This window comes from Solanum pennellii, chromosome 1 (assembly GCF_001406875.1).
Source record: "Solanum pennellii chromosome 1, SPENNV200".
In the NCBI taxonomy this organism is placed as follows: Eukaryota; Viridiplantae; Streptophyta; class Magnoliopsida; order Solanales; family Solanaceae; genus Solanum; species Solanum pennellii.
In genome coordinates, this window is record NC_028637.1 from 100,731,757 (window position 1) to 100,747,497 (window position 15,741).

At 35.6% G+C, this 15,741-nt stretch overlaps 4 protein-coding genes across 7 annotated transcripts; 1 reads left to right on the forward strand and 3 right to left on the reverse strand.

Moving 5' to 3' along the window:
* Positions 1–1,961: 1,961 nt before the first annotated feature.
* LOC107004392 (scarecrow-like protein 11) lies at positions 1,962–4,499 on the reverse strand. 2 transcript variants are annotated; one of them, XM_015202601.2, is made up of 2 exons: positions 4,213–4,498; positions 1,962–4,028 (listed from the first exon to the last, which is right to left on the reverse strand). In XM_015202601.2, the coding sequence occupies exon 2, from the start codon at positions 4,010–4,012 to the stop codon at positions 2,084–2,086; it is 1,929 nt and encodes a 642-aa protein (XP_015058087.1). In that variant the 5' UTR covers positions 4,013–4,028; positions 4,213–4,498; the 3' UTR covers positions 1,962–2,083. The 2 variants fall into 2 exon arrangements, with proteins under 2 accessions (XP_015058087.1, XP_015058083.1); XM_015202597.2 differs by having other exon boundaries at positions 1,962–4,499.
* Positions 4,500–5,504: 1,005 nt separating this feature from the next.
* On the forward strand, positions 5,505–11,461 carry LOC107004427 (protein misato homolog 1-like). 3 transcript variants are annotated; one of them, XR_001454742.2, is made up of 6 exons: positions 5,505–6,147; positions 6,904–7,153; positions 7,935–8,177; positions 8,264–8,383; positions 9,278–9,778; positions 11,021–11,461. XR_001454742.2 is itself a non-coding variant. In XM_015202627.2 (5 exons), exons 1-5 carry the CDS (start codon positions 5,755–5,757, stop codon positions 9,724–9,726), a joined length of 1,455 nt encoding a protein of 484 aa, XP_015058113.1. In that variant the 5' UTR covers positions 5,505–5,754; the 3' UTR covers positions 9,727–10,024. The 3 variants fall into 3 exon arrangements, 2 of the variants coding, with proteins under 2 accessions (XP_015058113.1, XP_015058122.1); XM_015202627.2 differs by lacking the exon at positions 11,021–11,461 and having other exon boundaries at positions 9,278–10,024; XM_015202636.2 differs by lacking the exon at positions 11,021–11,461 and having other exon boundaries at positions 5,509–6,147; positions 8,267–8,383; positions 9,278–10,024.
* Positions 9,824–11,250, reverse strand: LOC107004456 (F-box protein At5g03970-like). Its single transcript, XM_015202655.2, has one exon. The coding sequence runs from the start codon at positions 11,248–11,250 to the stop codon at positions 10,111–10,113; it is 1,140 nt and encodes a 379-aa protein (XP_015058141.2). The 3' UTR covers positions 9,824–10,110.
* A 2,317-nt stretch (positions 11,462–13,778) lies between the features above and the next one.
* On the reverse strand, positions 13,779–15,741 carry LOC107004467 (probable galacturonosyltransferase-like 7). The gene is made up of 2 exons (XM_015202667.2): positions 14,798–15,741; positions 13,779–14,394 (listed from the first exon to the last, which is right to left on the reverse strand). The coding sequence occupies exons 1-2, from the start codon at positions 15,522–15,524 to the stop codon at positions 14,060–14,062; spliced, it is 1,062 nt and encodes a 353-aa protein (XP_015058153.1). The 5' UTR covers positions 15,525–15,741; the 3' UTR covers positions 13,779–14,059.

The following is a 15,741-nucleotide window of genomic DNA, read 5'->3' on the forward strand; positions in this document are numbered from 1 at the left end:
TATTTTAAAATATCGAATTAACATAATTTAATTTAACTTTATAAATTAATTAAATTTGTACACATAAAGGGTCATTTACAATAAGTCAAAGACATTTGACAATATATTATTCTGTCCGTTTAATAAAAACAGCAAACTTTAATATCAGTTTTTCGATCATAAAATTAAAAATATTTTGAATATAATTTCAAATTAGAAGGTAGAACTATAAAATTGAAAATCTTTTTTTTTAATTTACGTGTCAAATTAAATTAGATCTTGAGATAAATGTCAAAAATACACCTAAACTATATATTTTTTTTGAGTTTCATACCTAAACTTTTGAAAGTTTGAATTTCATACCTAAACTATCACTTTTTAGTTTGAGAAACACATGTCAGTGGTGTGTGTAATGCACTCTTTTTTTATATGAAAAAACTTGACACATGACACTCCACATAGATAAAATATTTTATCTAGATAAATTAAATAATAAAATATTTCATTTTTTACTTCATCTCCTCCCCCCTCCTCAAATACCAATTTAGATATTATTTTATTTTCTTAAAAATATAATTCTACCCATCCAACTTAACCATCTGCTTTCAATTTTTTTACCCAGTGTTTAGATATACATATCGAAAATAGTTTTACTTGCAGCCACAAGACTTTTTATATTTTTTAGTTGTTTATGTTATCTTCGGTACACTAGTAAATTTTTTTTTCTAAAAATATATGTACGAGCATATCTAACACAAAACAAGAAATTAGAAGCGAAAAATTAAATAGGATGGGATAGATTTTTTTAAATAAAATAATATCTTAAAAATATAATTCTACCCATCCAACTTAACCGTCTGCTTTCAATTTTTTTACCCAGTGTTTAGATATACATATCGAAAATAGTTTTACTTGCAGCCACAAGACTTTTTATATTTTTTAGTTGTTTATGTTATCTTCGATACACTAGTAATTTTTTTTTCCTAAAAATATATGTACGAGCATATCTAATACAAAATAAGAAAAACGTAAAAAAATAAAAATTAGGAGCGAAAAATTAAATAGGATGGGATAGATTTTTTTAAATAAAATAATATCAATTTCTATCGAGAAGGGGGAGGATGGAATATGAAATATGAAATTTTTAAAAATATTTTATAAATGATTTTTTTTTTTAAAAAAGATGGAGTTGTTGCGAGGGAGGGGGAGCACGTGGAGGCACAAGTGGAGTGAGATAAGAAAAACAATTTAATTTTTTATTTGGATAGTAATTTTTAATTTTTAATTAATATTAATTTTTTATTACTTAATTTTTCTAGTTTTATCTATGTAGGTGCCATGTGTCAAAGTTTTTTCATATAAAAGAGAGAGTGCATTACACACCAATGAGGTGTATTTCTCAAACTAAAAAGTGATAATTTAAATATGAAAGTCACACTTTCAATAGTTTAGACTCAAAAAAAGTGAATAGTTTAAGTGTGTTTTTGACACTTTTATCTCATGTATCTTTCTTAAACGAATGGATTATATGATATATCACAAAGTCAACTGCACCTGCACGGGTGAAGATGTTCCCAAACAGAGCAAAGGCCGTAGTCAGGAGAAAGGATTTCCTATCGATCCTTATGGGAATGAAAGTTATATTGCTGGTAATTCACTTCACAATTCAATTTTTCGTCGTAATTCCATCCTGTTGTTTCTTAGAAGAAATGAATTCAGTTACATGATTTACAGGTGATAGTATAATAAAAAACTTGTTCTGGATTATATGTTTATATGCATATACAATTATTATTCACTATGTTGATACCGTTGTGGTGAAGGAGACAGCATTAGCTTGATAGTGTCGTATATAGTCAAATTCTGATTTGTTTAACCCAAAATCCAAATGCACGTAAGCTATTTGAGTTTAAGCTTCAAAGAAGGCGCTTTCATTTGAAGCTCACAAATCTGTAATGCTTCTGCACGTCAACTGAAAGAAATTTTTGAAGCATTTGAGAGAGTGAAACTAAATTAGAATAAATTCCAAAATGCTGCTGCTAAAAACAAAGATAAACTCCACTAGCATATGAAAATACAGCCATAGAAGAAATGGCCTGATAAACTAGACTAATTTTACAGACTGCTTTGTAGGCTTCCAACAAGAGAGAGCGTAAATTACGCGTCCTTTCCATCCTTGTAGCATCCAGTGTCCATCTTCATCAACTGAGAAGTCCCTGTGGTACTCCGACCTCACTTTATTCCTCACAATCTTCACAATCTCCTGGTCAAGTGGCACCTGTTTGAATCCAGCTCTAACGCATCTAAGTTGCCACTGCTTGTATGTTTCAGGTCTCTCAACTCTCTCTGTCCCTTCACAAGCAATCACGTTCATAGCATCTCTTGCAAAAACCTCTTCCTCGAATAGCTTTCTGTCCTCGTCCTCGCGGGGAAGAGTAGCCTCAAACATATCATACAGTGAAGAGAAGTGAAAAAGCGCCTCCCTGAATCGTGTGACGAAAAATGGAGTGTTGAAAGTACCGTTCAACGCACCATGGATGAATAAATCAGGACGGATCCTCCTGATTAAATTCAGGACAGCATCCCTTGGACTGTTTGGTATTACTGTCTCATCAGGTATGTTCCCTAGCCTATACAAACTGTTAACTACCAACACTTCATCCCTTTGAACCTCAAGCTCTTCAAGCGTGATGCTTTCCCACTTCTTCGCGATGGCTTTGAATACGAAAGGGACATTAAATCGCTTGCAGTACTTCTCCAGGCGACGCCCTGTCTCTTCAACCCTCCCTGCTGGCTTGAAACCTGGCTGGGGAAGATCGATTCCAGTAATGCGAAGCTCTGGAGGTCCCCCAGCCCTCATGGATAGACCTTGTATGAGACAGGGCCATTGGAAACCATACAAAATACCAAAATCAATTATGTGTATCTTTGGTGCTCCAGCTATGACCTTTCGGATATACTTGTTTGCGAAAATGTTTGACAGCAACTTGAATGGACATGCTGTGATAAATGCCTTGTAAGCTTTCAAAATGTTAGCAGCTGATATCCTACTGGGTGCATACGCTGTATACAAAGCTGTTCCTGTGCCGGACAGGCGTGCTTCAAGGGCATTGGCAAGATAATGAGCCAACCTCTCCGTCCCATCGCCATGAGGTGTAGAGTGTTCTCTTATCCGCATCAGCAGCTCATTAGCTGTTCTGCTATCATAGTTTGCCATGGCCTGCGCACATTGAGTCAACAGAGCCCTCAAATCCACCATTTCCTTCTTGACAATGCTGCTATGCTTCCTACCACCTCTCGGCCGTCCAACTTTGCTTGCTTTTTTGGCTTCATTGGGCGGCGAGTAGGAAGTGACACTAGTAGCACTATGCTGTTCCACATATGGATTGTTTAAACAAAGCAACACATTGTCATACATTTCCAATGGTTCAGATTCATCATGAACAAATGTAGCCATCTGTTTGTTACTCCTCTGCTGGTCTGCAGCAACATCTCCTCGATGTCGATTTTTCTTTTCCCTCAAACCAGTTGGTGAATTGCTGCTGCTGCCACTTTGGAACACATTAACAGCTCCTTCTTCAAAATGGCCATTGCCGAAGGAAGTGAAGAAAGAGTCATGATTAGATAAAGTGGACATGGAAGCAGGGGATTCGAAATTAAGATCCCATTGAGGTGACTCAATAGAATCAGGTGAATAGTTGCTGAGAAAACTAGAGGAATCGTGTGGATTGATAATGACAGATTGTGGGGAATAGTTGTTTTCGGATCCATGAAGTACATCAGATAAGTATCTCTCTTTAGCTTGGAGAGCCATGCAGTCATGAAACATACATGGCTTATTCTCCAAATCATCTTCTTCCATAAGCATCTGACTTAAGAATTTGTACATTGCATCAGAGTAGTCCTTTTCCCCTTCCTCTTGAGGAGGAGGAGAAGAATCTCCCACTCCAACAACATGATTTGAAAAGTAATCTTGATCAAAACTAGGATGATTATTGACACCATTTTGTATAACTTCTTTTCTTGGATCCATTGGAATGGAAGGGTGCCTAAAAATAAAAGAATCAGCACAAGGAAAAAGCTGTTCTTGAAAAAGGGCTTCCATGGAAATTGGTTTGAGCTACTAAATTCTGAGATGTTTGATTGAAGAAATCAAAGCAATCCCAGAAATTCTAACCAAAAAACAGAAGAAGAAGAAGAACTGAAACAAAAAATAGGAACTGAGAATGGTACCTGATATATAGCTGTTGAAGTAGTAGTAGAAGAAGTAGTATTGAGGTTGGAAGCTAAGAAATGATATCTCTTGAATATATACAAGTGTATAATAATAGGAAAAGAAGAAGGGTTAGAATATTCAATGAAAAAATAGCAACTTCCAGGAAGCAGATGTTGATGATGATGAACCCAACCACTCATGAATTATGACCGGCTAAGGTAAGTAGCCTAGCAAGTTATCGGTTTCTTTTCCTCCCAAAAATAAAAAGGTCAACTTTCTAGAATTTAAAAATAGGGATATTTAGTCACACTCACACCAACTAATTCGTTTTACAATAGTAGAAATTTTATAAGAAATTTTGAGTTAACTGATAAAGTTATTATTGCATAATTATAATTAGTGGTGAGAGTTGTAAAAGTAATTTCTTGCAACAATGAAAGGATAAAGTTATGTGATTTGATTTCTTTTCGAACTTCGTATATAATTTTCCGTTGTAAAAAAAGAATAAGTTATTTTTTTTAAGTTTTTGTTTTTCATGTGTCATATTAAGACTACGTAATTTTAATTTAAAATTATAAGATTAATTTATTTTTTTTTCTACAAGCAGTCACATTCATATATTAAGTAAATTCCAAGTTCCAGCTATCTACACATATAAGAATTTTCTCTTTACTGTATATTGGGGCTTCCCCACATTGATAAATATATTACTTTATCTGTATATAGAGGAGAGAATACCTCTTTGCAAGAAATGTAGGAGTAAAATAAGGATGTTTTTTTTTGGACTCTTTACATCCATCTCATTTTCCTGGGACATTCTTTAATCTCCAATTTGTGATTGCCTCTTTTTCTGCCCTTAGCATCACCCGTTCTATGTTAAACAAGAGTACAGTGTTCCAATTTCTGCTGCAATCCTGCAATGAAGCAGGATGATCTGTCTTCCCTCCCTTGTTCCTTACACAGGAAGCACCAAACATTCGTCGCCTTTTCTCAACTTGTTTGCTGATAATAATGCTCCCACACTGCTGACTAAATGAAAATTAATTTTGATCAGTTATATTGAACAACTCACCTGGGATTTCCGGTTGCCATCTTCCGTTCCAGTTTGTTTCTCTTTCATTTTTAATAGACAAGTTTGAGCTTTACAGAATGTTATTAATTACTCCATTTGTTCAATTTGTTTGTTTGGTTTTGACTTGACACAAATTTTAAGAAAGTAAATAAGACTTTCGAATCTTGTGGTCTTAAACTAAAGACATGTAGAATTTACCAAAATGTCCTTTAATCTTGTGGTCTTAAATATGCCATGTGGAAATTTGAAATTTAACAGTTGCTGAAAAAGGAAAAAGACAATTCTATTTTATGCAAAATCAGTAAAAGAGGCCCCCCTTGATCAAAAAAACTTTATGAAATAACCAATAAGAACCAGTAGGACATTTACATATCCTACATTACTTGTGATGTTGGAGAAATATTTCAAGAGAGGAGGTGGGTGTGCGTGTGAGGGGAAAGTTTGCTTTACTAATATCATTTACATTATTTTGAGTGGAACTATATGAATGAAGGTCTCCAGACAAATGTGCAGGAAGGGCAGAGTCATAACTCATGCATCTGAACCTTTAAGGAGGAATCTCTTCTTGCAAAGCTTAAGTGAGGAAGGACAAGAGAGTGTGGGCAAAGCTAATGATTTGGACAATGTGAACAACAATTCTCCAGCAGAAATTCAAGATAAGGATATCGTAGAATGTTTGGAAAGTGATGTTCAATATTGGACAGATTTTTCTAAAGTACACTATCATCCACAAAGTTTATATGAATTAAGTGGATTATGGGCAGATATTCAGGAGTTCGATAATTATGGACTCGGGAAGGAGGCATTTTGTGGGCATCAACATGGTGAAGAAATAGATGACAGACTTCGTTTCTTTGTTGAAGAATGTGATCATATTCAGGTACTCATGATTGAAACCTCTAGACTACTATATTGTCTAGTTAGTTTATTGCTGTTCGTGAATCTCCTCAGGTTTGTAGGCAGATCAACCACCTGAAATTTGTCTGGTCTAATGATTCTGATTCCTTCCAGTGTGATAGTATTACTATTCTGCACATGTTTGAGAGCATTTCTTTGTCCTGTAAGTTTCTCCTTGATGTTGAATGAACTTTGTCCTCACAGAGTATATCATTACAGTTCCCTTTAGTCCTGTTTCCTTCACAGTATTTTTATTTTTTGATATCATAGAAATCGCCTGTATACCCACTTTGTGAAGTATCAACAGGTACAAAACTCAGGGGAGAATGGTCCGCCCCTTTAGCCTTCTCCCAACTTAAATTCCAGACTTTTTGTCCATGGCGGGATTTGAAACCTTACATGCGTGCGATAAACCTGCATTTCATGTGTTGCATCATTCCTTACAATTGAACCAAAGCCCTGGGGGCAGCGTCACAATACTGCCATAATATCTTGTCTGCTGTCAGATTGGCTTACTGACTTAACAACCTCATTAGTTCATCTGGTCTTCAACAGTTCTGTTATAGCAGTTCGAGTATCAGCAATGCGACTCTATATTCTTCCTCTTGCTTGCTGAGATCTTGAATCTTGTGCTCTTTTTGGACAACTGTTTTTATTTTCCTTAACGGTCCACCTGCACTTGTGTTCTTCTCTTGTCGGCAAGAGTTGTTAATTTTTTTAAATTGGATCACTTTTGCAGGGGATCCAATGCATTGTGGACGACTCAGGAGGGTTTTCTGGTGTATCCGCAATGTTCCTGGAGAGCATTGCAGATGAGTACCCAAACGTCCCAGTTTTACTATATAATGCACGTAATCCTAGCTTGCACATGGACTCCAAAGGTCGCAAGCAAGCTATCTCCCACAATCTTCATGATGCAGTCTCATTTTCAAGGTTGTCTGAGCTATGTAAATTGATTATCCCGGTTGGTTTGCCCTCCCTGAGTGGAAGTAAGAACTACTATTCTCATAATGTGATTTTTTAGTAGAACTATACAATTTTCCTTCATATGGTTCTCTCAGGCATACTAGATTCTTTGTTTAATTAAATTGGGTTGTTAGTTTGTACTGCATATTTGTCCATCCAAAGGAGATTATTTCAGTAAACGACTCCTGGCCGCAACAAAGAGATACTTGATGGGTTCACATATGCTGTATGAGTAGCTGACATGTGTTCATATATGTCCACCCCAAATTGAGAACAAATCTGATTACAAGCTGAGGTTAGGGACATTCTGAAGAAATCATGGCTTGTGTCTCACACTTTTTCATGTGCTGTATGCAAACTTGTGGTTTTCCTCACTCAGAAGGCAAGAAGTTGTGTGCATTTTGCCTACATCCTCAGCAATTTTCAGCATCTAACTGAATCAACAAATTTGAATTCCAGTTAACTATGTGAATCCTGTGTAGTTTAAAGGAAACAGGGGATTCAACAATTGTTGAGTGAAATCATAGGTGTTAAACCTGTGTATTTAACAAAATGTTTGGTAATCATGTGGTTTCATTAGCCAGTTCATTCACTGGATCCTGTTGTATAGTCGGTAAACTCTTTCTTCACCTATATGGACTTGTGTCTTGTTTGTGTATCTTTGACTTTTCTAGTTTTTGATGCAGGTTAACTTCTGTAACTGAATCTTGTTTTATGACCTCTTACTCTGTATGCTTATCATATTCAAAGCTCTTATCTGAACGAGTTCCCGTGGCTGATACTTGCATATATGTAATTATCTAGGTAGAGCTTCTCAGTTTCTCCGCATTGAAGACGAAAAGCCTTACCACTCCAGTGCAGTGTATGCGTCTGCAATGCACTCATTTAGTCTCCCTTTTAGGATGAAACAGTCAGGCCCATCTGCAGAATCAATCTATACGTCTGGTGCTCTGGATATGTATGGGACAGTACAAATGCTAGCAGGCCAAATGAGGCAGAACATGGTAACTATATTAGATGTTGCCATGCCGGCACCTTCTTTAAGTGGTATGCTTTTGTCTCTAGCATTTCATTTTTCTGAACCCACTGTGCAATTACTTCTACTCCTGATGTTGGGAACTCTTTTACACCAGCAGACCGGGCTCAGCAGTCCTTTCTCGGAAACTTGCAGCCCTTGATTCCGGACATAGCAGAAGATGTTGAAGATTTCCATGCAGTGGAAACTATGAACATTCACGGAGCAGTTACATCTGGTACTTGATTTGATCTTTAGCATATTTCTTATATTTTTAACATTTTTCAATTTTCTAATCCCATTTTTGTATTGGTACATAGTTTGATGATTTGCGTACTGGCTTGCCCATCTCCTTTTGTACTCCATCTACATAATATATGTCATATTACCTCATCTCTAAACTGTTTTACCTTTGAGAAGCTCAAGCTATAGCACAATATGCAAATATTTCATGAACTTGTCCTGGTTTCAATAGGTAAGATACATTGCCGGAAAAATTACTGATTAAAATGTAACTTTCGAATCCCTGCAATGAAAATTAAGCTTTTCATGCACCCAAGGGTATGACCTATTGGTCAATGAAGTGGTTGAGAACCATGAGGTCTCAGGTTCAATTCCTAGCGGAGACAAAATACACTAGATGATTTTCGCCATCTGTTCTAGGCTTGGTGGACAGAGTTACCTTGTAGCTGTTGCTGGTGGGTGGTGGAGGGTACCCTGTGGAATTAGTCGAGGTGCGTGAAAGCTGGCCCAGACAGCACGATCATAAAAAAAATTAAGCTTTTTATTTGCAAGTCTAGAGAAAATGGACAAAACATAACTAAGAAAGGTTAGGAATGAGGTGTTCCAGTGTGTGATGAGTACTAAACCTTAAAGGTAAAACCAACCTAAATAGTGGATTATGTTTGCTAGCAAAGCACTTCAACATGCTATACTCTATACAGAATAATAGTTCCAAAAGGGAGCGTGTAACTTTAACCCATGAGAGTGAGATGAATGAATACCCACCTTTTAAAGCATATTTGAGTCTTTAGTGTTGTTTTAGTGGCTCTTTTCTGTTATCACCTTCTTGCTTATAGCTTTTCCAGAGATGTTTGATCTGTTAAACTGTAGTTTTCCATGTTATTTTCAGGAAACCAAAGGGCCTCAATTAATGACGTTAAGGATGCAGTTGAGTGTGCTTACGATAATTCAGTCACAAGGCCCAAATTCTCACACCTATCTGCTTCTACTTGTCCTCTTCCTATACCCTTGCCATTCCCTATGATCTTTCGCGATATGGTTGGTCAACACGGTGAGCTATTGGAAACCCCGATTTCAGGTTCTTCATCTAGGGGATCCATTGAAGTCCATTCCATTCCTATGGCAACAAGATTACGTTCAAGCACTGCTGTTTTGCCCTTTTTGGAAAGAAAACTTGAAAATCTTCGTAGGTTTGGTATTGAGCGAGGAGCCATTGGGGCACCATTGCTCCAAAGTTGGGGTTTTGGAAAAGATGAAGTGGAAGATATGGGAGAGGTACTGTCTAAGATGGTAACGACACTGAAGCCCTATCCTCAATATTCCTCTGATTCGGATTGAGTTCACAAGGAGCATATTTTATTTTCAAGTGCCGATGGGATAGTTCTTCCAGGTATAAGCTGTTCACTCTTTTTGAATCAGTCATCTTGATCCTTCGTTTTTCCTTTTTTTCTTTCTTTCTGGGCGTTAACTTGCTTTAGCAGATGTTTTAGAGGATCCTTACTTTGTTTTTTTTCTGGAAATTAATGTGACTATTTATTTCTACCTTACTTCATAGCAAGATAAGTATTCGTGCATGATATAACTTTGTAATTCGTTGAGCTTTGAAAACCAGATAATGAAATGGAAATCCATAAAAGTTAGTATATACATCTAAGTAATAAGTAAATAGGATACTCAACAAATGTTATTAGAAGAAACAATGGGCAACACAAACTTGACAATCTACAGAATGCGCGGCCATTGATGCCACTCATAAGAAAATAATTTGAAGTGTTTAGTTCTCCACCCATATTCTCCAAAATCATGCACAAGTTCTGCAAAATCTGTTTCCATGTCATAAGAAATAACCTTACCTTTTACATCCAAATAAAAGATGTGAGGAATAGCAGGATGAATGTCCATGTTCTGCACCTCAGTATGTAGAAATCCTGTAAGTCCAAAAGGAACTGTAGTCGCGACATCCGTGACATACTTCCTGACCCACAGTGCATCTCGACTACGAATATTGCTCTTGAGTTGCCACACAGTAATATTTGTCTTCACATACAATGCAAAATAGAAATCCCCACCCGAAAATCCCAGAAAATAATTGCCTGTAGCAACCATTTCTTCAGGAAATTCCAATGCCCAGAAACTCTTATGGACACTATCATAAACAGTGATTTGTGGCCCTTGATCAAGCCAAAAGAACACTCCGTCGATTGCACCAGCTGATGGTGATTTCATATAAACGAAAAAATACAGTCTAAGAGGTACACTGAGAATTAGATTATCCACAATCCACACATTCGTCTCAGAAGAGAAACTCTCAATTCTCACATTGGATTGTAAAATCCAATAACGAACTATAGTAAAGGAGATAACATCTCTATTAGGGTCATCTACCTTACAAATAAACCCAATAGTTGGATCATTCATGCCGATTTGAGTTTTAGGGAGAGCCATACTCTGCCTCGTAGCAGGATTATAAACATAATAAACCCTCTGCTTATTGCAAAGGAGAAAACCATTAGATGATGCAACTATGTACGCGCTCCTGCCTAGAAAACTGACTGATTGATCAAAGCCACCATCAATATCTAATGCTGATTCCTCAGATGTGAAGAAGAACTGAATTTTCGATCGTTCACAGGTATCCCTAGCTTGATAAAAGAAGCCAATTAGACAGGGTTGAGGCCTCCATCTTCGATAACGACAACTATAACTCAGGGATGAATCAGCAATGTACTTCAGCCAACATTTGGATACACATTTAAACCTTGCTAGAGATTTTGAAGGCAAACAATGCAGTATGTTGATCACAATATCATCAGAAACCTCCACTGCTCCTTCTTTGTCACACAATTTGCGTCGACGTTTCATACTAGTCATACTTTTTCAACTATATTATTTTCTTCTTACACAAAGTGTTCACAACAGAAGTTATAGCGATTGTGGGTTACCGAGATTAAAAAAGAAAACTGTAACAGAATTTGAACTTTTCATGAAATTCAACAGAAAATTCAGATTAGAAGATGGGAAGTAAAGTCCACTTATAATTGTTACAGAAATGAGATTTTAAATGGTTAGCAAAGCCGCGATGTGCTCTGTTTTTCGTCGACGGTTACTTGCGTAGGTGTATGGGAGTTCTTATGAAACGGGATTTTATATGAAAAAAAATAAAGTCGATCCCGCCACTTCACCGAAATAATATTCAAATTTTTCATTCTTTTGTANGAATGTTATATTAAATTGTTTTGAAAGAGTGGTGGGGTTAACCGACGAGGGAACAAATTGACATTATTCGACCAGAGGTGAAGAATCAAAACTGTGATGACTTCCTCCACTTTTGTATCTATCATATACTAAAAACTAAAATCCCTCCAAATATCACACTTTTTCTAGTTGAGACTTTTGACTAAATTATCATACTTGACTATTCTAGAATTTGAATCTCTCTTTTTCCATTTTTATAACTTATCTTACACAACAAGTTAATCATTTCATTTGATCTATGTTTTTATTTTTGGCTTTGATGCGACAATAATTATTTCACTTTTTAGTTTCTAAAGTGATCAAGAAATCATTAGGAAATTAATTAATTTTAATTTTTTTTATATTTAAAAAAAGTTTGAATCTTCAAAATTTGCTTAAACTTATAAAGATCATATTAATATTAATTGTTAAAGTAAAATGAAAAATATAAATAAATTAATTTTATCTTGATTTAGTAAGTGATCAAGTAATATGAAACGAATAATAATATATGAATAGAGAGAGTAGATAGAATCTATCACTTAAACTAGGAAATGGTATTTATTGTCTCGTCAATGTTTCTTCTTATAATATTGTCAATTATTTTTCATAAACTTTACCAAACACACATGATTAAGCAAACAAAATAAAGCGAAAGATTGCATTTTGAAAAAATATTACGAGAGGTGGGAGTTGCGAATAGGGTGGGGTGGTGCTATAAAGATTGTGTTGTTAGAATCGAAACAATCGAAATGTTATTATAAGGAAGTTAACAAAATAAACCTCGAAAGATTATAGTTAAGAAGACAAATTGAAGATCTATCAAAAAATATATCGTGAAAATAGTTTGATCAATAGATTTACATTAACAAAAAAATTTAAATATATTTAACATCAAGAGGAATAATAAATAATTATACAAATTTATTCAAAATAAATAGAAGTTCACACGCGTTAATAACATGTTAAACTTGTATTTCTTAATTCAATCAGATAAATTATTGTTCTTACTTAAAATAATTATCAAATAGTTATGATCAACTGAATCAAACCGTGAAAAGATAATTAATATTATTTTTACGGTACCCCACTAATAAAAGTAAAAAGAAATAGTAGTAACCTGGACCGGGAGCAACCGGTGAAAGCTCAAAGCGTAAGCCCCAAGTTCCTGGCGGCATTGACTGGTCTTTGAATGATGCGGGTCCCATTGTCCGAGTTTGATATAGAGCTATACTATATATTATGAGAGATCTGCTAATATTATTTTATAGTATTGTCCTCTTTATCGTCATTTTGTTACCAATTAGCGTCACGCCTTGCGGAAGCATTTTGGTGTCTCCCAACTAAACAACCATAATCATTAATTCTTGTGGTGGGACGATAAAATAATACTAAATTATATTATTTTTAATTAAAAATTTCGGATTTAATACATATGAATGAAGTTATAGGAAATAATTTACCTTTTAAGAAAAAAGAAATGAGTTATGTGAATTTTTTCAAGTCTTAAAAGTAGAATATGAAATGTCTGGTGAGAAAGAAAAACTAGCAGGGATATCAGTGGAACTGATAGGGTGGAGGCAATTGCTGGTAGACATTGTACAAGAGTAGTGGTGACATTTGCAACATTTATGTGAAGTTTCTGTACTGTCAAACTCAAAATTCCTCAAAATAGGACTCTAAATCTCTGGTCTAGAAGCATATAGAATTCAAACTTTTCAGCCTAAATTAAAATTTTCAACAATAAAGTAGCAAATCCAGAATAGAACAAGAGGAGTATAAATAGATGGTAAGTTGATTACACTATCCTTTTATAACTTGTTTGACCTCACTTTGGAGACCCGACTAGATCCGATCGCGCACTGTTATTCGGCAGTGGCGTTCCAACAAGATTTTCTCTATACCTAGAGCTCGACCCGAGACCTCTGTTTAAAGCTGAAGCACTCCCACCAGTGCACGACAACCACATTGATCCTTTTTAGTCAGCGAATTGCAAATGTTGAACCCTCTTTGTTTTTTGTGCGTTTACTTCTTCATTTCTTGAACTATTTTAGTGAAAATCTTAGCTATGCCGTTGTAATTTCAGGTGACTAATGTGTAGTTATGAAGCTATGGGTTAATCTGATTGTGTCAAGAACTTATTTACAGATAGTGCAGAAAAATTAAAGTCAGTGGTATTAGCATAAATTATGATAAGATAATTTGCACAAAATGGTACATTGAGAATCTTACTGGGAAGGGTGTTGTAATTTTCAAATTTGTGGTCATCACTTAGGAGGTCCATGTAAAGGGGGGAAATTTACAAATAGTCACATTTCAGCTTCTATAATTGAAAAATAGTTATTGCTCTGAAGTTTTACTCGTAGAATTTAGAACTTTAGTATAATGACATTTTTCAAAGATCATAAGGCCGAAAAGTAGCCAGTGAACGCTATTTCTAGCCATGCAAGTCATATCGAGCCCAGAGCTCGTCCAGTGGACAAGAGTTGCCAGAGTCTAGCCTGAGCCAAGGTTTGCCACCTCCACTCCAATGCAACAAACTAACAGGACCAGCATGTATATTTCTGCAACTTCCACTCAAATTATCCCCTCCAAGTCCATGTTGGTTCCATCTTTGGTCAATTGGTGCTATCTTCCCTGCAAATACCAATAAAAATGGTGGCAATGAACCAAGCTCATATATCCTATGCACTCTCTGAATCTTCATCCATCTCTCTAGTTTCTTCGTGTGTCTGTACTTCCTCCATTTAATCAAATCAATCACCATTACACCTGAAAAATCATTTTAGACTTTAGTCTTTCGCAGGGTGTACACCTTTTTTACACAATCAGTATATAGTACTAAGCTTTATAACACGTTAACATGCTTTGATAGTGTAAAAGTTATTTGTACCGATGCATGATTTAGTCGTTGACTCCTAGTTGTATTTTAGGTAAAGTATAAGGACTTACTTGATGAATGGTTGTTGAAACAGGGTAAATTAGGTGGATGTTTGGACATTTACATGTGTAGTTTTATTATATAGTACCAGACAAGCATGTTTTTTTTAATTATATTGCATTTTGACAAAGTATTTGATTCATGCATATTGGTCGAACTATTCTTTAAGAAAGAGTATCCAATGTGATCATAAGCAATTACAGGAAAAAGGAAACATCATCATCATCGTCATACCTGTGTTGAAGTAACAAGGTTTCCGGCCATGGAATGCGCGAAAAAACTTCTTGTGAGACCAAAATTTGGGGGTAAAATAGTTGGTGAAATTAGCATGGCAGTACTGAGGTGATCCAACAGTTGATAATCCAAGACTTGCTTTCCACAGATTAGATATATCATCAACTAAAACGATATCAGAATCTAAGTATATGACCCTTTGAACACAAGGCTCTAAGAGTTCAGCTAAGTAGTTCCTTGCATAATTCAGTGGATGTTCAAGAGTTTGCCTTATGCTAGACGAAATCTTGTTCTGCACAATTCCTGGATTGAAATAATAAATCTTGAATGACAGTAAAGGGAAGATTTTTCCCAAATGGGGTTCAAGATTTATGGCAGTATCTGATGAAATGAAATGGAAGAAGAGATTTTCAGGGCAGTGAGAATGCTGAAGGATTGAATGAATGGCGGCGACCGATCCACGGAGGAATTTAGTGTCAAGGGTCATTGAAATATGGACTAAAAATGGATTACAAATCTTTGTTGCAATTGAACTTATGGGAAATGTTGTACATTTTGGTGAGTTCTTGAAATTTGGTGATTGTCTATAGTTGAACAGAGGAACATGATCTGAATTGGATGATTTTATTGCTTCTGCAGGAGGGCAAGATTGTAGAAGAGGATAAGCCAAAATGATCACAATTGATATGGCGATCATAAATCTTGAATTTTCAATAATCCAAGTCATTTTTTCTTGTGTTGAATATCAAATTGGACTAATCCTTTTCTACTAAATTTCCCTTTGCAAACACAAGAAATCTCTTCTATTACATCTCTTTCTCTTCTTCTTTTTCTTCTTCTTGTTGTTGTTGACTGCTTTTCAGGTTTAATAGGGATATGAGGTGTATGGATTGGACTGTGTCTTCATGGATAATTTCAACCCCAGTTATCATGTGGAAAAGAAA